The following is a 21,321-nucleotide window of genomic DNA, read 5'->3' as shown; positions in this document are numbered from 1 at the left end:
TGTATGTTAATAAGAGGTTTAAATAAAAAAGGATAAAGCACTTTTATACATTTTTTACAAGTTTCAAAAAAGCCTTGCCATAGTTAACAATGAAAACACTTTCCTGTTGTGGACAGAGCTGCCCACGCCAATGTCCAGTGAATGTGAAGGCTCCTCGGCCATTTGAGACAGGCGGCCTTGGGGTGGAGAGAAGTCCACTAATACACCCAGCTGCACAGCAGACGCTCACAAGGATCGACACACAATTCATAACGGAGGATGTCAGCACACGGACATATGCAGAAATACAAACAAATACAAATCTGAGAGCAGTGCAGCTTAAGGTGCTGTATAATTAATTAAAGGAGAATCCCAATCCCCCATCGACTGTAATAACTCAAATCACCAGGATATTCCAGCACTGACGCCTGGAGGCTTGTGTAATTCATGACAAACTGTAATCTAGGACAGGCTGACCTGCTGCCAGAGCTCGCCAACTTCTCCCAGGTCTCCAGCAGCACTAAGAATCTTAACTTGCATGACTCCCACATAGCAAAGCACAAACCGTGTTCAGCAGTGATCAGATCAACACCAGCAGATCAAAATCAAAAGGAACCTTTTTGACAGCTTATAAAAATCTGGACTGGGGACAATCAGCTTTGAAACAGTTCAGTTGGAGGAATCGGATTCATTTGTAAATTTTTGCAAGAAAGGTTTCAAGAAATAATCTCTCAAGGCTGACAGCTATCAAGATGGCATCTTTTGCAGGGATGTTTATTTCTTTACAGTATCATCCGACAATGGCGTCCGAAGCCCACAGTTAAATATACTGTATGCAGGAAGTTTTAGAATGCCGAAGATGTCACTCAGAATTAAAAAAAAAAAAAAAAAAAAAAAAATCTGAAGCCTTGTGTTGTCAGTGACCCATTAAAATATCTGGGTGCTCCTCCCAAAACTTGTCCCCAATAAGGTCACAATGAAGTGGTGTTGCTTTCTTCACACTTTTCTTAACCACAGTGTCATTCCCCTTTTCCTCCACTAAACCTTTGGCATTTTTTGTTCTTGTTTCAACCTCCTATAAAAAGCAAAGTTTGGTAAATCAATACACAAGGATAGATAGATAGATAGATAGATAGATAGATAGATAGATAGATAGATAGATAGATAGATAGATTAGACAGACAGACAGACAGACGATTAATCCCGAGAAAATGTTGCAATGCGTATGTCTGTTATACGCCATTTGGTATGAGATTTGTAAAAGCTGTTTCTGTGACGCCCCATCTATCGGAATGACAAGTGCAATGCATTTTACTAAAAATGTGTGTGTGGTGCCATTTTTATTTTTTTTTATTTTTGGCATGACATAGACATAACAACCAGGCTGACACACAGACACTTACCCTTTTATTAAGGTGGATGTAAAGAGCACAATTACTACTTCCATGAAAAACAAAGCAATCCTCTGTCAAATATAGTTCAATTCACAAATCCCAAAGTTAAAACTGAATAGCCAATGGACAGCTGGCAGACAGCACACTCAAAATGGCTTTATGTATTTTCTACATCTGTGAAGGAAAGAAAATATCAAAAACCCAACAAAACTGTTTTACCTTTGTCCAAACAAGCACTGTGCCTTTTCTGTACATCAAAGGCTCATTGTTGTAGTTTATGCTGAACTCCGAAAACAAAATCTCATTTTTATCAGACGAAAGAGTGCCCTGATAAAAGAAAGAAACTGGTTATCCATGTTGTTTAACAGTCTTTATTTGAAGTTCTAATCAGTGTCATTTCCTTATGATGCTCAGAGACACACAATCACAGACGCTGAACAAGAAAGAATTACTATTGGTTTCATTATAAAGATTTAGTTGATGAGGTTCAAAATACAAAGTAGAACAAACTATCAAAATTAACCAACTTAGACATAAATTTCAGTAAATACGTGACTCTAGTCGAAGTTTGTTAGATGAGGCACAAGGTCAACAAGAATGTCACAAAATGTAACTTTTCACGTTTCATCTTCTCTCATACCATAAACTCTCCCCATTAATCATGCATTAATAAGACCACATGTCTATATGCTTTTTCTTCCTTTTAAATTTAATGATTCTTCCTGTGATTTCTGACAAGCCCAAGGTTTTAGGAAGGCTGATTATGGAGGAATACTTTGGGCAAAATTAAACAAATATGCAAATAAATATATTGTGAAACGTGACCATAAATAAATAAAAAAACACAATGCCATGTGAGCGTATAAAAGAATTCTTTTTGCGGCATATTTATTTTATTTCAGCGTTAAGTGTCACTGACAGCACCAAATGTTAAGAGGGTGGGCTCTAGTGTGTTTTTGATTCACCAATAAAATAAAATAAATTTAAAAAAAAACAGTAAAACCACTAAATCGTTAGAGCCCACCCTCTCAACTTTGATGGGTCCGAAAGGCACTTTTCATTTTTAGATGTCTTTCATGTGGCACACGGTGTCACTGGAATAAATAAATGAAAAAATGATTACATAAAGAAATTAGCAACAAAAACATTTCATGCCACATTTAGCTATTTTTTGTGCATATTAAACTTAATAATTTCTTTATTATGGAGCTCATTAGTCAGGTACCATGTCATGCCTTTACATTCATAGGATGCTGCTGGTTTGAATCTGTCACCCAGGCACACATGTAATGTTGTGAGCAGACGCAGTCTTAATAATGGATGTGGCTTTTCAAACTTGCCAGCATACAAGGGCATCTTACAGAATCACTGGAGTTTGAAAGTTTAACATGTGAACACATGTGCTCTCACTTGCTTTGTCCAAATTGACAGAATTGGTTTTACATCAGTAGTCATGAGACTAATTCTAGGTCAATTTCAAACTGATACAGCTTATTGAATGTTTAATATATTTCAGTATAATAACTAAAAAGAGTTTTTAACTCTGAACTATTAAAGATGGTGGCATGGTTAGGCATTCATTAATACTCTTGCCTCATGGATTCTGCATCTCCCATTGTGTCTATGGGTTTCCATCCTGTGTGTGTGTATAAAGTTAACCGACTACTCTAAATTGGCTGTTTGTGACTGTGAGTGCTGATGTATGAATCACTTGGTTCTGGAATGGACTGGCAAACTTTTCAGCCTCGTGCCCAGTGATGCCAGGATAGGCACTGGCTCCTGTGACCCTGATCTGAAACTTCATGAGTTTTAAAGTATTGATAGATAGATAGATAGATAGATAGATAGATAGATAGATAGATAGATAGATAGATAGATAGATAGATAGATTGATAGATAGATAGATAGATAGATACTTTATTAATCCCAAGGGGAAATGATCTAAGTTAAATACGTAAAAGGGGGTTAGTAGTGCTGATCATAATAAAAACAAAATCAGGCAACCATTAAATGAAATATCCAAGAAGAGACAAAATCCAACCTCCCTTCATATGTCAGTTTCTAAAGGTTATTTCAGAAAATTGAAAACAGACAGCAAAATCTCATCGAAAAGACGCAAACAGAGTTACAAAAATGAGAACTACATGCTTGGCACATTAAATTCTGTGCTGTAATTATGCATGTCAATACACAACGCAGTAGCATCAAAACAAGCATGTTCAAACATTGATTTAGGTGAACAGCTAAAATGAAAACTAGTAGCAACAGCAGTTACTCATGAAAAGGACTGGACTTTGGCAAAGCATCCTAGGGCATGACCAAAGGACTGCTGACTCGGCAACATTTGCCAAGTTTGAAGGGGCTTCACTTGCTGATATGCAAGCATAAAGTGCAATAATCTGCTCCTGTAAGTGGCTTCGGGCTTAACACTATCTGGCATTTGTATAAATTGCCACTTTACCACTAACAACAAAGCAGTTACTAAATTAGTTCCGAGAAATGACATCATGCTATAAATCGAATGTCTTCAATTAAATCAACAGTATTTACCCGCAGTCTTTCCTCAGCCTGTGTGTTTGTTAATCCTCCCTTTAGCACAAGGTTCCAGAAGACAGTGTTGTAAAGGTTGTTGACGTGACCTGAAAAGAATAACACAACAGCTAATTGACAATTTAAAAGGCCTGTAGCAAAGGGACTACAATACCTAAAGAGCCAGAGAGCTCCAGTGACAATAACATGAAATGAAGGACTTCAAAGAAAAAAGTGGGGCCTGCTCAGGCAAAAACAACAAGATACTAAGAGCATCTGAATGTTGAAATGGAATGTTTTAGTAATGATGGGAAAAAAGAAAAAAACTACCACAAGCTGCATCAAAGCAATTCTAAACAGCACTTTCTACATAATGAAAGCTTGAGCTACTAAAAGCCATTACATGATAAGGCTTACATTACAGACTACGTGCTTGTTTTACCAAGGTAACAATAAATTATGGATTAAATTGCAACAAGAAGGTAAATCTTTTACCACAGGTTGCATATTTTTAAGAAACTCTAAACAATGTTGCAAAAGTAGACTATTTTGGTTAAGTAAGAGTCACTGAGAATAGATGCAATTTTAAGGTATAGTAATACAGATGGAAACCTTCAATCTTCACAAAATTAAGTAATAATAGTAATTAGTAATAATTTCTAATTTCTGTGGAATTTTCACAGCAGAACCTGGCACAATATACTGCTGATATTAAATGTACTTATTATGTTAGAGATATGCAGGCTCACTCTAGAAACTATATGGTTGGTTTTATTATAGGTGTTATATTCCAAATATATTTTTTTCCCCCAAGGTGCATTGCTAAACTAATGAAGTACTTCAACACCTTAGGTTCCTATACCCCTCCTCCTGCCCACTCCTGATGCAAGCCCACGATAGCAGTGTCATCAGCGAACTTTTGCTTGTGGAAGGACTCTGAGTTGTATTGGAAGTCCGATGTACCGTATATAGGCTGAACAGGACCGGAGAAAGTACAGGCCCCTGAGGCACTCCTGTGTTGCTGACCACAATGTTAGACCTGCAGTTCCCGAGACGCACATACTGAGGTCTGTCTGTAAGATAGTCCACAATCTGTGCCACCAAGTGTGAGTATACTCCCATCTCTGTCAGCTTGTCCCCAAGGAGCACCGGTTGGATGATGTTGACTCAAACCACCTACACCTGAACACCAGCAAAACCAAGGAGCTGGTGATGGATTTTAGGAGACCCAGGCCCCTCCTGGACCCCATGATCATCAAAGGTGTCTGTGTGCAGACCTATAAATACCTGGGAGAGCAGCTGGATGATAAATTGGACTGGACTGCCAATACTGATGCTCTGTGCAAGAGAGGACAGAGCCGACTATACTTCCTTCGAAGGTTGGCGTCCTTCAACATCTGCAATAAGATGCTGCAGATGTTCTATCAGATGGTTGTGGTGAGCGCCCTCTTCTACGCAGTGGTGTGTTGGGGAGGCAGCATAAAGAAGAGGGACACCTCACGCCTGGACAAACTGGTGAGGGAGGCAGGGTCTATTGTAGGCACAGAGCTGGACAGTTTGGCATCCGTGGCAAAGCGACAAGGATTGAGCAGGCTCCTGTCAATCATGGAGAATCCACTGCATCCACTGAACAGGATCATCTCCAGACAGAGGAGCAGCTTCAGCGACAGACTGCTGTCACTGTCCTGCTCCACTGACAGACTGAGGAGATCGTTCCTCCCACACACTATACGACTCTTCAATTCTACCTGGTGGGGTAAACGTTAACATTATACAAAGTTATTGTCTGTTTTACCTGCATTTTTATTACTCTTTAATTTAATATTATTTTTTATCAGTATGCTGCTGCTGGAGTATATGAATTTCCCCTTGGGATTAATAAAGTATCTATCTATCTATCTACTGCTATGTATGGTAAGCAGCACCTGAAGTCCTTTCTTCAATCCACCGTTACAGGGTTATGACTTATTTTCATAACCTCATTCAGGAAAGCCAGGTTTACAAAATATATCATCATTTAATGGTTACAGTATCCATCCTTGTTCTGTGAAAGTACGTACAGAGATGGAAAATTAATAGAAAGCGTTAATAAGCTATTCATTCACAGAATCAGTACCATGACCACCTAATGCAGTTTCAGGAACCCTTAGGTTCTGACCATTAATTAAAGACATTAAAAATTCTTATTTTCTTGCTCTTTGGAACACAAGTATAGACAAGTTACATTGCAACTGGGGATAAAACCCCATCAGTCAACAACAGATGTTTACAGATACTGGAATGGATCTTGTCTTGTGCATTCAACTAACATGTTTTCTAATATTCTTACAGTGTTAACCATAAAATGTGAATTTTAAATATTTAAAAAAAAGCATTAAAATTTCTGTGAAGATGCTATCAGCAAAAATGCAGATACTTAGCTGCATTGCAATTTGGAGCAGAGCACACAACATTAGTTTGAACAGATACTTAAAATATAAGTTTAAACAAATGGTTAAGAGGACTCTCAACACAAGGGAGAAAATATATAGATTATCAATGAACTTTGTATTTCTTTCATGGGAAAGTATAAGTCACAAGAGGCAGAACAAGACTGCTCTCTGCCATGTGCTTGATGCGTTAAATTATAGTCACAAGCTGCATGCTCTCCTTTTCATTTAGCTTTATGGCTGCTACGTTCAAATCACAAATGAAACCTCGTCTCTTTTTCTACTGCGTTCTAAACAGCATTTCAATAATACTGTTCTTATCATGACAGTTCTACTATACAGTCAGTGGATACCCATGTCACTTTATTTAGAATTTCATTTAATTTATCATATACCAAATGATGTTGTATTGATTGCATAATTGTTTGCTTTTTAAAAGCGACTTCTAAAGATAAGCTTTGTGATGAGAGTTATATAAATTAAACACTGAATGTTTTATCCCACCTCACCTCAGCCAGAGGGAATAAAGAATCTCAACAAAAGGATGCTATAATTTACTAACAATGAAGTATATCTGTTTAAAAAATGGCAAGTATCCCTATGCATCAACTGTAAACACATTATTTTACACTCATTTTGTTTGCATCTCATAAGCTGAAATTTCAGTAAGATGCCACAAGTGACTTGCGATCAATCGCTAGAACTAGAATGAAAATAAACGCACACTGCTATCCTTGGGAAACTCTGCTGAACATCATGTCAACTTCAGATGACCATGTGGCCAAAAAATACTGAGCAGAAAAAAAAAACACAACATGCACAACCAAAAAGTACAAGCGGAGTCCTCTTTGGTTTTGTGTTCTACATGTAAATCTGAAAGCAGCAGAACCGTTTGATTTATAGCATGCACATGAATCAAACTGGACTGGGGAAGACATTGCAGTCTTCATTTTATAAAACTTGAAAAAAAGGCATATGATGATTTGATGCATTATTAGATATGTTGAAATAAACTACCACACTGCATTACACCATTTAAGATTTAGTTAAAATAATTAAATTACTTTAAAAAAATCTCAGATTTGTATTTAGATTACACAGCCTAATGCTGACAAACAATGTAAATAGCAGTAGGGATCTCAGTACAAGATGCACAAGTTCAAACAAATCAAAATGAAGTCTAAATATCAAGTAAAAGTAAAACAAAACGGTTGTTTAAATGCAAACAAATTTTTTTTATAAATAAGTATATGAAAACCGTGTTCATACACCAATATGTCATTTAAATAAGCAAGTACCTCTTTTTTTTTTTTTTTTTAAGAAAGGACAGTGCTCAAACTTTCAAAACCAAAATGACAGTAATTTCACCTGCTGATCTGTGATCATTCAAATTATATGATGCTGCTTTAGGTTAACACTTTGCTGTTTCTGTCACAATTTGTATTGAAATTCAGCAGAATGTTGTTATTAAGCGAGTTGCAGGAGGCTTTACTCCGCACTTGGGCACAAAGTAGACACTAGCAATGATTCTTCATTCAGGTGTAATTTCCCTTCAACACGGGGAACCACATTGCATCTGCACTCTCTAAATTGTGGGCACAATAGCAATCTTTAAAGACAAAATAATGACTGAAATGTATTGTACATGTGACCAAGGAAGAAGTTTGAGGTGTGTGTGTCAAAATGCTTTATATAATGGGATATCACTTGTGTAAACGGACACTGTCCGGCAAAGAGATCAACCACTGCAGTCAGCAATCTAACATACCCAACAACTAGAAGTCACGCCATGTGACATTAGCTTTAGAAAATGATGAAAAACCTCATCAGCTGATTGTTTGCAAATTAAAGCTCAGCTGTTACTCACAATCAGCCTGTCTCCAGCTCAGATAGTCTCGGAGGTTCTCATCACTTGGGTACAAAATTACTCTTCCATCAAACCCTGGTGGGTAAAGCAGCTCCTGGTCATGAAAATAGTCCTTCCAGTAAAAAACATAGCTTGAAGAAAAATGGGAAGCCACGTGTGTCATGAACTTGCTAGGAAAAAAGAAAAGAAACACATAAATACAGTGGTAATAGTGGCTTTAATCAGGGGACATTAGCCTCTCCTTATTCATGTTAATCCGAGGTACATCTTGAATGATTATGGAGAACTTCTCAAGCAAACATTTAGAACTTATATTAGAATTTCTCTTTGACATAGCACCCAAGGTAGAGTATCAAAAAGCTCAATCTCTCAGTTGGGGCAAATAAAGTGCTATCTATTACAGTTGACTAAACATCTTGCATGTTCTATGTATCATTAGGGCTGAACTGAATTTTTTAATTTCATTTTTAAGTTCAATGTACACTACCAGTCAAAGTTTTAGAACATGTCAGTTTTAAAAATGCATGACCTTAATGTTTCATGAAATCAAGGCATAGAACAGATAAGCAATAGCAAATAAAAAATAAGTCAAGAAATCATTAAGTGTACAAAAGTTTATTGAAATGTTTGGTTAATGAAAGTAGCTACCGTTTGCGGATATAACAGCCATGCTCTGGTAACCCTTTTGACTCAGAATGCCAGTCACTCTGTGCAAGTCACCAACTCTGCCCCCAGCAGAACCCCAGACCATCACAGTTCCCCCTCCAAGCTTAAGAGCTGGTGTCATATACTGGGGAGCCATCCTTTCACCAACTTGATGGCGTAGAAACACACTGTGTGATGAACCAAAGTTTTCAAATCTTGATTCATAAGACTTTCTTCCAGTCTGCAGCAGTCCACAGCACTCTTTCGCCTTTAAGGAAGGATTGGCATCCTTTCTGTCACTCACCCCATTAAACCTACGTCACGTCTTCCTCCTCACAGTATAAACTGAGACTTACTCCCCCCCCCCAACCACTGTTAAGCTGTTGTGCTATGAGGTGCCTGTCACACAAGCTGGTGCCCCTCGGAAACTTAACTTCTGATTGGGTTGTGACTTTGGGTCCGCCAGATCTCTTCCTATCAGTTTGTTTCAGTTTCCAATTGCGTTTGGATCTTGTAGGACAGCACTGTACTCACTGACACTTTCATTTACAGAAAATAATCAAAGGACTACACTAAGGGTAATAATGCCTTGTCTCATTTCATTTATTTGCAATTTTCTTGCAGTTATCACTGGAATGTACAACTCTCTACTGTGTAATATTGCCCAATGTGTACTTTAGAGGGTGTCTGCTTTAAGAAAGAGAGAGGCTTTTAAAGTAATCAGCAGAAGTTGGGACACCTGTGCAAATTGTTTGCTTCAGCCTGCAAAGCTTAACTTCCTTTAACTGCTGTAGAACATCTGTAGGTTGTAACCTCTTAGTGGTTCCTTGAGCAGCGTTTTTCTAACGTACTGAAATGTCCTTTTTGCATTACTAACCTAAACTTTAAATGTAAACCTCTGGTAGTTTACTGCTTACCTTTTTATCATTTTAGGTCATTCATTGCATTTCAACTAAACTGGAAAAATTGTAGTGTTCTGAAATTTGTGAACAATAGTGTATAACTTACAGGTTAAAATCACACAAGGTCACATGCTTTCAACTTTAGAAGAAAAGGGCATTAACACAGACCCTGCTCCACTGGGATCCAATGACCATTTCTCTGTAAGACCCTTAACCTCCTCTGCAACACGGATGGTCACACAAGAGGAAAGCCATCAGAACCATCATACAGGCTGCCCATTGCAGCCATTAAAGACAGCCTCTAGTTGGCTGTGGATCAGAAAGAGCAATCTGTGGACTAGCAGAATTCTTTAACACAAACCGATGAATCTGTCTGATGTTGAGAGACCAGAAAATTCCAAAGAACCAAGACTGCATTATTGGTGATATGTCTATGTGCATCACATGACACTAAAATTAAGTCAAATGGGGCGGAGTGGCGGCTCTGAGGCCAAGGATCTGCGCTGAAGGCTGCCAGTTTCAAATCCCTGTTACTGCCAAAAGGGATCCTACTCTGCTGGGCCCTTGAGCAAGGCCCTTAACCTGTACTTGCTCCAGGGATGCTGCACAATGGCTGAGCCTGTGCTTTGACCCTAAGGGGTATGTAAAAACTAACAAATTCCTAATAAAAAAAAATTGTATAAGGCAAATTGAAGATTAAAAAAACCCACTTTATTCATAAAGGAAACACAAACTAGATTACCAAGCTTATTCCTATAATACTCCGAAACAGAATCTAAATCAAAAACAAAATGCTAGCACAAATCTGAAACTTGCTGGAGTGGAGTGCACAATATGAAATAAAAAACTGAATGTTGTGCTTTCTGTAAAACCATAGGGTAAGCATTCTAAAGTTAATTTCATTTTATAACCATGTGCTGTATCTGTGAATTCTTTTAAAAAGAGACCATATTGTAACCTATTGCTTTGTTTAGCAATCAGTGACTGTTGTACAATGTTGCCATGTACTGTACAGCTGACGCTATTTTTTATACTTCTGAGACAGCGGAAGTAGTAATAATTACTTGGCATTGTGCTCTAAGGTATGTCAATGAACTGAAAAACCATCCATCCATTTTTTTAACCTGCCTAACCAGGTGAGAGTTGTGGGGAACTGATGTCTATCCCGGAAGCAAAGCCAAATGGCAGGGATTAACGCTGAAAGGCTGCCAATCTAGCAAGGTACACGAATTCAGGAATTAGTTAACCTAACATGCACATCTTCTGGATCGGGAGGAATACTGCAAAAGGAAGAGAGTGTGCAAACTCTATAAAGACTTGACCCAAAACTCGGGAGTGCTAAGAAGGATGCTTACTATCATTTATATAATTGTTATAGACATACATAAACATAATGGAGAAAATGAACACCATGTGAACATGCATGCCAAATGAATGAAATACAAAACATTCCTACCTCGCTCTTCTTTTAAACCAGTTAGACTCCTTCTTGAAAACAAAACTGTACTCATCACTTTGTCCATAAGCAACCACAATGTCTTCTAAACCCTCCATTACAGCCTGAGCACACCGTGTCATAAGGTGGAGGGCACGATCATCATTAGGCTTTTTAAATTTGTGGTCCTCTGCAAACCTAGAGAACAAGTATAAAGATCACAGGAGCAGCAAATGAACACAGCAGAACAAATTCTTAAGCACTGAAAGGAAGGCATGGGCTTTATTTAATTACCAATAACCTTGGAACATTGAGGACTCCTCACTTGGCATCGCTAACTGCAGCTCCTTCAATGGGCTCTTTGTTTGCCACTTCCATCAAAACATTACACGAAAATCATACCGTTTATAATATGTGATGAAAATATAAACTGCTCTGCCATCCATAATGTTTGAACAAGGACACATTTTTCCTTGATTTACCCCTCTGCTCCACAGATCAAAGTTACAATTCAGTTGTGGTTAAAGTGCACATTGAAGACTTTCATTTAAAGGTATTTTCTTACATTTTGGTCACACCATGTAGAAATTATAACACGTTTTATGCATGGTCCTCCATTTCAGGGAATTCTAATGTCTGGGACATAGCAAAGGTTGGTATATTAAAGCAGTCAGATTTAGTATTTTGTTGCATACCCCTTACATGTAGTGACTACTTGGAGTCTACGATTCACAGACATCACCAGGTGCTCAGGATCTTTATTGGTGATGCTCTGCCATCTTCAGCTCCTCCTTGTTTCAGTGGCTTGTCCCCTTAGGTTTTCTCGTCAGCATATGAAAGGCATGCTCTGTTGGATTTAAATAAGGTGACTGGCTTGGCTATTCAAGAGTTTTTCATTTTTTAACTTTGACAAACATCTGCGATGCCTTAGCTAAATGTTTAGGGTCAAAAACTTGTTGAGTTTGGATGCATTTACTGGAACTTTCTATACACCTCAGAATTCATTCTGCAACTACTGTGAGCAGTTAAATCATCAATGAAAATAAGTGTGCCAGTACCTGTGGCAGCCATACATGCCCAATCTATAACACCTCAATCACCATGTTCAACAGATAAGGTGGTATGCTTTGGATCTCTACAGTTTGGTGTTACCATCACTCTGACACAGCTTCATCTTTCCACAAGATCTTTTTTTAGAATTCTAAAGGCTCTTTAAGTACTTTTTCACAAATTTAGCTATCCTCTTTTTGTGGCTAATTGTTTGCAGCTTGCAGTGTGGCTTCTGTGTTTCTGTTCATGAAGTCTTTTCTGACACATACACATCTACCTCCTAAAGACTGTTTCTGATCTGTTGGACAGATGTTTGAGGCTTTATCTTTACCATAGTGAGGAGTCTTCTGTCATCTGCAGTGGAGGTCTTCCTTGGCCTATCAGTCCCTTTGTAATTACTGAGCTCACCATTGCATTCTTTCTTCTTAGTGACATTCCAGACCAGGGGTGCCCACACTTTCTCAGCTTGTGAGCTACTTTTAAAATGACCAGGTCAAAATGATCTACCTATATTAAAAATTAAAAATGATAGATAGATAGATAGATAGATAGATAGAGATATATATATATATCTCTATCTATCTATCTATCTATATATATATATATATATATAGTGGTGTGAAAAACTATTTGCCCCCTTCCTGATTTCTTATTCTTTTGCATGTTTGTCACACAAAATGTTTCTGATCATCAAACACATTTAACCATTAGTCAAATATAACACAAGTAAACACAAAATGCAGTTTTTAAATGATGGTTTTATTATTTAGGGAGAAAAAATCCAAACCTACATGGCCCTGTGTGAAAAAGTAATTGCCCCCTGAACCTAATAACTGGTTGGGCCACCCTTAGCAGCAATAACTGCAATCAAGCGTTTGCGATAACTTGCAATGAGTCTTTTACAGCGCTCTGGAGGAATTTTGGCCCACTCATCTTTGCAGAATTGTTGTAATTCAGCTTTATTTGAGGGTTTTCTAGCATGAACCGCCTTTTTAAGGTCATGCCATAGCATCTCAATTGGATTCAGGTCAGGACTTTGACTAGGCCACTCCAAAGTCTTCATTTTGTTTTTCTTCAGCCATTCAGAGGTGGATTTGCTGGTGTGTTTTGGGTCATTGTCCTGTTGCAGCACCCAAGATCGCTTCAGCTTGAGTTGACGAACAGATGGCCGGACATTCTCCTTCAGGATTTTTGGTAGACAGTAGAATTCATGGTTCCATCTATCACAGCAAGCCTTCCAGGTCCTGAAGCAGCAAAACAACCCCAGACCATCACACTACCACCACCATATTTTACTGTTGGTATGATGTTCTTTTCTGAAATGCTGTGTTCCTTTTACGCCAGATGTAACGGGACATTTGCCTTCCAAAAGTTCAACTTTTGTCTCATCAGTCCACAAGGTATTTTCCCAAAAGTCTTGGCAATCATTGAGATGTTTCTTAGCAAAATTGAGACGAGCCCTAATGTTCTTTTTGCTTAACAGTGGTTTGCGTCTTGGAAATCTGCCATGTAGGCTGTTTTTGCCCTGTCTTTTTCTTATGGTGGAGTCATGAACACTGACCTTAATTGAGGCAAGTGAGGCCTGCAGTTCTTTAGACGTTGTCCTGGGGTCTTTGTGACCTCTCGGATGAGTCGTCTCTGCGCTCTTGGGGTAATTTTGGTCAGCCGCCACTCCTGGGAAGGTTCACCACTGTTCCATGTTTTGCCATTTGTGGATAATGGCTCTCACTGTGGTTCGCTGGAGTCCCAAAGCTTTAGAAATGGCTTTATAACCTTTACCAGACTGATAGATCTCAATTACTTCTGTTCTCATTTGTTCCTGAATTTCTTTGGATCTTGGCATGATGTCTAGCTTTTGAGGTGCTTTTGGTCTACTTCTCTGTGTCAGGCAGCTCCTATTTAAGTGATTTCTTGATTGAAACAGGTGTGGCAGTAATCAGGCCTGGGGGTGGCTACGGAAATTGAACTCAGGTGTGATACACCACAGTTAGGTTATTTTTAACAAGGGGCAATTACTTTTTCACACAGGGCCATGTAGGTTTGGATTTTTTTCTCTCTAAATAATAAAAACCATCATTTAAAAACTGCATTTTGTGTTTACTTTTGTTATATTTGACTAATGGTTAAATGTGTTTGATGATCAGAAACATTTTGTGTGACAAACATGCAAAAGAATAAGAAATCAGGAAGGGGCAAATAGTTTTATATATATATATATTGTGAACACACCACTGTATATCTATATATATATATCTATATATCATCTATATATATATATATATATATATATATACTTCCTGGTGTGGCGGAAGTGCGGGCTCCGGGATATAGGCACCGGGCGCCGCCTGGCGGTGGCCAGAGAAAGAGAGAGAGAGAGAGAGAGAAGCGTCCCGGCGGGCTCCAGCCCCAGCCGCGGACCGTGCGGGATAAACCGGCATCGGGCGCCGCCTGGCGGTGACCACGGGCCCCTACAGGGAAGGGCTTCCATGCCCTCAACCCGTGGCCCCATATATATATATATATATATATATATATATATATATATATATATATATATATATATATATATATATATATATATATATATATATACACACTCCTTTACATTTACTTGAGTAACGTTTTAAAAAAAAAGTACTTCTAAGAGTAGTTTTACTGCACCATACTTTTTACTTTTACTTGAGTACATTTGTGAAGAAGAAACGCTACTCTTACTCCGTTACATTGGGCAACACTCGACTCATTACTTTACTTTTTTTTCCATTAGATAAAGTCCGACAGACAATTTTCAATCTGCTCTGTGTAGTATATGCTGTCATGTTGCGCACTAGCCTTCCATTGCGTCTCCAGCTCTGACGCGAGGTTCTGGATGTTCCCCAAATCAAGGCCCTACAGCTTTGAGGACAGATGTTGCATTTTTCATTTAAAAGCATTAACTGAGCTAATCATATTGACCATGGTTTTCTCTTTTCCTTGAAGCTGTAAATTAAGCTCATTCAACATGTTGGTCAGATCAGAAAAAAAAATGCCAAGTCTAGCGGCCATTGATCGTTATTAAGTTTGCTTGTATTCTGCATGTTTAATGACAAGGAGAAACTCCTTTTTCTCCTGCAAGGGGTCTTGAAATCTCAGCAGGAATTTCTCCCTAGCCACCTGCCTCAACGAAGGCATCTTTTATCATCTCTCCATTTTGGCAGGACTTTCTACGTTTAGTGATCGAGTGACTCACCCAGAACAATGCTTCGGTGTGTCTGCCTTTGCTTCTGAATTCAGCCGAGTGAAAAATTAGGGCTGTCCGATTAACTGCGATTTTAGTTCCCTCTCCTTTCTCTTTCTCAGAACGTTTTTCAGAAGGAAGTCACTTTCGTAGTTTTTATGAACAGTTCGAAAGTGCCTTTCCACATTTTCCTTCTTTGGAATAGCAATGATAGATTGACAGGTCAGACAAACGCACCTTAATTGTGACATTATGAGAGAAAAAAAATCCTCTTCCAATTCCACATCCAGCCCATAAACAACATTTTTTGTTTTTAATTCCTTCTTTGGTCGATATAAATTAGAAGGCTAACTAGATCACTTAGATAACCAAAGTTTTGCAGTAGCTCGCACGTTTGATCGTGCATGCGGCATGACCAGTGTGTTAGAAGAAAAGAGATCTCAGACTGGCCACCCTGTATGTCAATCAAGTGGCAAATGCCATAGGGAGGATATATGATAGATTAACGTTCAAAAAAATATTTTTTGAATGCAACGCGATCTACCTGCACTACCTTTGCGATCTACCGGTTGATCGCGATCGACGTACTCGGCACCCCTGTTCCAGACAGTTGATTTTTGGTAAACATAAAGGTTTTGCCAATGTATCTAATGGTTTTACTTTTGTTTTTCAGCCTCATAATGTCTTCTTTGACTTCCATTGGCACAGATTTTGTCCTCATGCTGAACAATGGCAAGTACAGACTTTAAAGGGTAGACACAACCTTAGGTAACTTATGCCTGACTAATGAAGCAATGAAACACATCTGAATAATCCCAAACATTATGGTGCCCTGAAATAAGGAGATCATGCAGAAAAAGTGTTGTAATTTTGACATGCTGTGACTGAAATGTATGCAAATATCCTTATAGTCTGCAATGTGCTCTTGAATCACATTTGAATTGCTTGATTTTAAAACTGTGAAGCAATTGGGTAAATCGAAGAATAATAAGTCTTTGCCTCAAACATTATGGAGGGTACTGTATATAATTAGGATATAAACTAGGAGTCATGCTTGTCGTACATTATAAGCAAACGATGAGCTTACTTGTGGAAATTTCTCCCATCTAATCGAACCACAATCCAGCAGTTCCTTAGGCAGGTGTCCTCAGTCTCAAATTTTCGTACATACTCGAATTTGGTCTTCGCCATTGAGCCTCCGCAGCTGGTGGTGAAAAGGCTGACTGGGGAAAATGTATTGGATGCACTTCTCTTAAACCACGGCTTCAGGACTCGCAGCGCGGTCGGTAAGATGAGGTCAGTCAGACTGTTCAAGTGCAACATCAGCTGCATCGAAAAGAAACAAACAGTTAAAACGTCTAGAACATCAGTTACCACTTTTAGAAATGCCGAGTACTCTGCGCTAGGTACCAAGGCATGTAAATGTCAACACACGTCTTTTACATCTGAAACAATCCGTTGGAAGTAACGTAAAACTAGACTGTTACAAAATGTAAGACAACATTCTTTTCTGTCAACACTGTTACTTTAAAATCAAACAATTTACATGTTTCGTGTCTTCTTAACTAATGTCATAATAAACACTCGTGTCGCCCGATACTTGTAATAAAAAGGATGCTACTTTACCTTGAGTGCATCAGTCTGCAACTACAATGACAACCGCACACGTGCGAGACACCGCCTCCAATCCGGAAGACCCGCCTCCCAAAGCGGATAAGTGTCACTCTGCAGAAATCTCCCCGGAAACAAGACTTACGACTATTTGTATCCTTGCAGAAAGCATGTAGAAGACTCCCCTTCGCGAAGTCTGCGTGCTTATTGGATTAAAAAAAAAATAAAACAAACGCAAAAATACATGAAGGAATAAATACATAAATACATCCTTCTTTAGAATCATGTCTTCAGAATTACTATACTACATATATATATATCATATGCAAAGATATATTTTTTCCATCATACATTTTGTAACGTTTTAATAAACAATGCTTTATTTAAATAATAAATGTTCAAACACAATAGCACAAAATATTTTCACATATGAAGTACATAGGATTCACTGATCAACACCTAACAAAACAATACTGTACAATTGTGGTTCTAGTAAAGTGCAAGAAAACAGAGAGAAGAGTATGAGAGATTAAAGTAAATACTTTTTATTCTGAACACACCGTCATTGTTCTAACTGGTTTTTATTTAAATTTTGAGAAATCGTTCCTAAATAACGCTTTATTTCCTTCATACAACTTGTAAAATAAAGCATGGGTCCTGAGGTTTTGAATGAAGCAGATTTCATTTGGTCTCTAATAATGTTAGTGACAGCTAATCTTGCTTGTGAGTGAAGCTGCCATAGTGGCTCACAACCCTGGAAGAGGGATGTTCAGAAAATGGATGGACTGATTATTTTTTAAATAATGTTTCTATTCGAGTGTCCAGAAAACAGCAAGGAAGCTGGACATGCTGGAATGACATTCAAGGAAGATCTTGAAGGGACATGTGGAGCATGGCGGACAGTCGAATCGAGTTCCTCTTATGTTGCACGTATGAAGTCTCACCCGCAGCAACAAATCCACATTGATGGGGGCTGACAGAGAGTCTGAGTTGCTCCTTTTGTGAAGCCTCAAACGTATACCATCAACCTGCCAGTTCAGCCTGCTGATGGGAAGTTCAAGTGGACCAGATCTTGGCTGAAGTGGCTGCAGGCCTGGAGGAGGAGAGGAAGAAGAGGATAAATGACACCAAAACTAAAGGGCCCTGCTTCATCAGAGTCTTTAAGCCAGGTGAAACCTCTTACAGAACACCAACCAGCACAAGGGTTGTGGCATCAGCTGCTAACTGGGAGATGGGAGTGGATGTAAAGAAATACCTAAAATTCCCAGTGGAGATTACCATCTCAATGCTCAGGTCAGATATAGTTCTGTGGTCTACTGCCATAAAACCACCGGAGCTCTTTTAGCTGAGTTTGTCGTGAGTGGGGATGATGGGGGAATACAAGGAAGTGTGGCAAGAACCAAGCACTCATTCTTGAATTCCAACTGAAGGGGTGGCAGGCATCGAATCTCTCAAAGAAAGTAGGTTGTGGGCCACTCCTTATGGAAAGCCCTTTTGGTTTTGGGGATTACAGGTTAAAACTGAAAGGAGCTGGAGGCTAACATCACCAAAAAAGCAGAGTCAGCCTTGACTACTTCACCAAATACTTCAACAACTCACTCAGCAGAAGGGAGAGTTAAGTGAGGGTGAGGCCTCTGTCTATCAAAATGACAAATGCAATGCATATGTCTGCTTTACGCTAATTGGAATGGGATTTGTAAAAACGGTGTTAATGTTTTTGATGCAGCATCTACTGGAATGAAAAATGCAACACATTTTATTACTAAAATGTGTGCAATGCGTCATCTGTTGGAATGACGGAGACATAGCAACCAGACAGACACACAGACACTTATCCTTTTATTAAGGTGTATGGAAGGCTAAAGATAACAACAGCAAATTTACATTTTCATTTCTTTAATCTTAAAATTGTGCATTGTACACATCTTTCTAGATTAAAATTATTCAAAACATATCAAGGACTGAACCATACTTATAAACAACATCATTTAGCCTCAGAATCGATGGGTGATATTCTTCGGGACTGTCTTAAATGAAGACCATGAAGGGTGAACATATTTGCTTTGCTCTATCAGACAGTGTTGGACTTGAAACTATTACCACTGTTCAGAGTAACACTGCATGGGACGATATGTTGTACTGGAAATTCCACAAAGATCTGTACTACATTGATAGCATGTTGGCTGATTTTACTGGAAGCATCCCAAACATCCTTTCTAAATTAATTAAAATGTTTCTTTGCCAGTAATGGCAAAGCTGGAGTTAAGTGGTCCTAAAGTCCGGCGCTGACCAGCTCGCCCCATTGTTCACCTCTGTTTTCACCCTGTCATTGGCTCAGTCTGCTACTTATGCGTGAGATCCACTAGTATCCATTTGCTCCAACTATCCAACAACTACTGCCCTGCAGTGCTTGACATCGCTGGGGATGAAGTATTTTAAGGACTTCATGTGTTCAGATCTTCCTACTCACTTGACTCCTTTTCAGTGTTCATATACTTGTAGATCTAATAGAAGTATGGATGATGCCATTTCTTAGATCCTCTATTCCATCATTTCTCACCTGAATGTCAACAAGAGGAACTATGCGGGGCTGTTGTTCATTGACTACACTACAGTCTTTAATACTATAGTCTCCCACAGGCTTGCCACTAAGTTCAGAGACCTGGGATTGGGTTTTGAACTTCCTGACTGGCAGAGCACAGAGGGTGAGACTTGGCTGCGTCACCTCCATCACCATCGTACATAACAATGTTGCGTCCTGAGTCTCCTGCTGTATTCCCTGTACACTCACAATTGTAAATCTATGCAAAACTGTGACACAATTGTGAAATGTGCAGATGACCAGGTATGGGATGGCTTGGTCTCCAATGACAATGAGTCTGCCTACATGAACAAGGAGGTGGAGGCACAACAACTTGAACCTGAATGAGTCCAAAACCAAGAAGATGACTGGGGACTTCAGGCAGAAGAGGCAGAGGAACTACACCCCAGTTAGGATGTACTGTATAGGTCTCCGGTGGAGAGAGTCAGCAGCTAGAGCATATTTCTGAGGACCTGACATGGACTAATGATGCTGCCTATATCATCTCTAGCCATTAAAGCAATTGAAAATCTCCTCTACCATACTAAAAGCATTCTTTAGCGCTACTGTATGGTCTGTGCTCACTGGATCCATTGCTGTCTGGTTTGGTAGTTGCAACTCCTAAGAGCGCAGATCCCTACAAAAAAAAATTATTCAGTGTGCTGAACGGATCATCAGGACAACACTGCCAAGTCAGCAGAACACCTACGGCAAGTGGTGCAGGCCCATGGAAAAGTGGATAATGGCTGACATATTTCACTGCCGACATAAACTTTTACAGACAAACACCTCCGCAGCCGTGTGGCCAGGACTGAGAGGTGGAGCAGAAGTTTCTTTCCTCATATCATACAAACTTTATAACTCTACTTAATCATTTTTATCATTGGCATTTCAGTCTTACTCAGGCTATACGGACTCTAAGTTATGCTAATTTTGACACTTGGTCTTTGCTATACAGTGACAAAGGTTTTTACATCTATCTTGTACATTACAGATACTGTTATATTTTGTTTCATGATCAGTGCCAGAGCTGTTTTTGCCACAATAGCATTTCACTTCATTGTATTATACAAGTATATGTATGACAAATAAATTAAAACAATCTTGGAAATTCTACAGGCAAAAAAAAAAAAAATCTTAGATATTCTACATACAGTATTATGTGGCTTTTGCTTGCTGGCACTGACACATTGATTTGCCTGATGCAAAATATTTTAGTACTTTAAATAAATCTCACAATAAACTGCATAAGAATATTTTCTAACAATACATGAAATGCTCCCTCAGTAACTGGAAAACTATAGAAAACATCATGTAGAAATTCAGTAGTACAGAGCACACTTTTATAGATTAATGAATACATATTTCATTATTAAATAAGGCAAAAACACCAGTCTAACACAAGACAATAATAATAATAATAATATATAGACCTGACATTTAGATCCGTCTAGTCTCGCATACAGAGTACCTTCTATTTACAATGCTGTCTATCTCTTGCTCCACATTGGGACTTAGTAAATCTGAAAATCAAATAGCAAACCCGGACTCGTCGTTTGGGTTAGGAAAGATTACTTGCCGATCTCGTTACTTAAATGTTACATTTTAAGAGGAACTGTACGTCCGTTACAATTTGACAGAGCATCCTCACAGAGCGCAGAGGCCTTCTAAATAAGAGCATG

The 21,321-nt window shown here is 38.7% G+C and overlaps 1 protein-coding gene across 2 annotated transcripts; it reads right to left on the bottom strand.

Moving 5' to 3' along the window:
• Window positions 1–2: 2 nt before the first annotated feature.
• On the bottom strand, window positions 3–21,316 carry thg1l (tRNA-histidine guanylyltransferase 1-like). Of its 2 annotated transcripts, none has more exons than XM_039774233.1 (8): window positions 21,073–21,316; window positions 17,074–17,261; window positions 16,535–16,773; window positions 11,202–11,378; window positions 8,199–8,368; window positions 3,924–4,012; window positions 1,593–1,700; window positions 3–1,054 (listed from the first exon to the last, which is right to left on the bottom strand). In XM_039774233.1, the coding sequence occupies exons 3-8, from the start codon at window positions 16,768–16,770 to the stop codon at window positions 896–898; spliced, it is 939 nt and encodes a 312-aa protein (XP_039630167.1). In that variant the 5' UTR covers window positions 16,771–16,773; window positions 17,074–17,261; window positions 21,073–21,316; the 3' UTR covers window positions 3–895. The 2 variants fall into 2 exon arrangements, with proteins under 2 accessions (XP_039630167.1, XP_039630168.1); XM_039774234.1 differs by having other exon boundaries at window positions 21,111–21,316.
• Between the last annotated feature and the right edge of the window lie 5 nt (window positions 21,317–21,321).

The sequence above is a fragment of the Polypterus senegalus genome, chromosome 13 (assembly GCF_016835505.1).
Source record: "Polypterus senegalus isolate Bchr_013 chromosome 13, ASM1683550v1, whole genome shotgun sequence".
Classification (NCBI taxonomy): Eukaryota; Metazoa; Chordata; class Cladistia; order Polypteriformes; family Polypteridae; genus Polypterus; species Polypterus senegalus.
The sequence above is the reverse complement of the archived record's forward strand: the minus strand, read 5'-3'. Positions and strand labels throughout refer to the sequence as shown.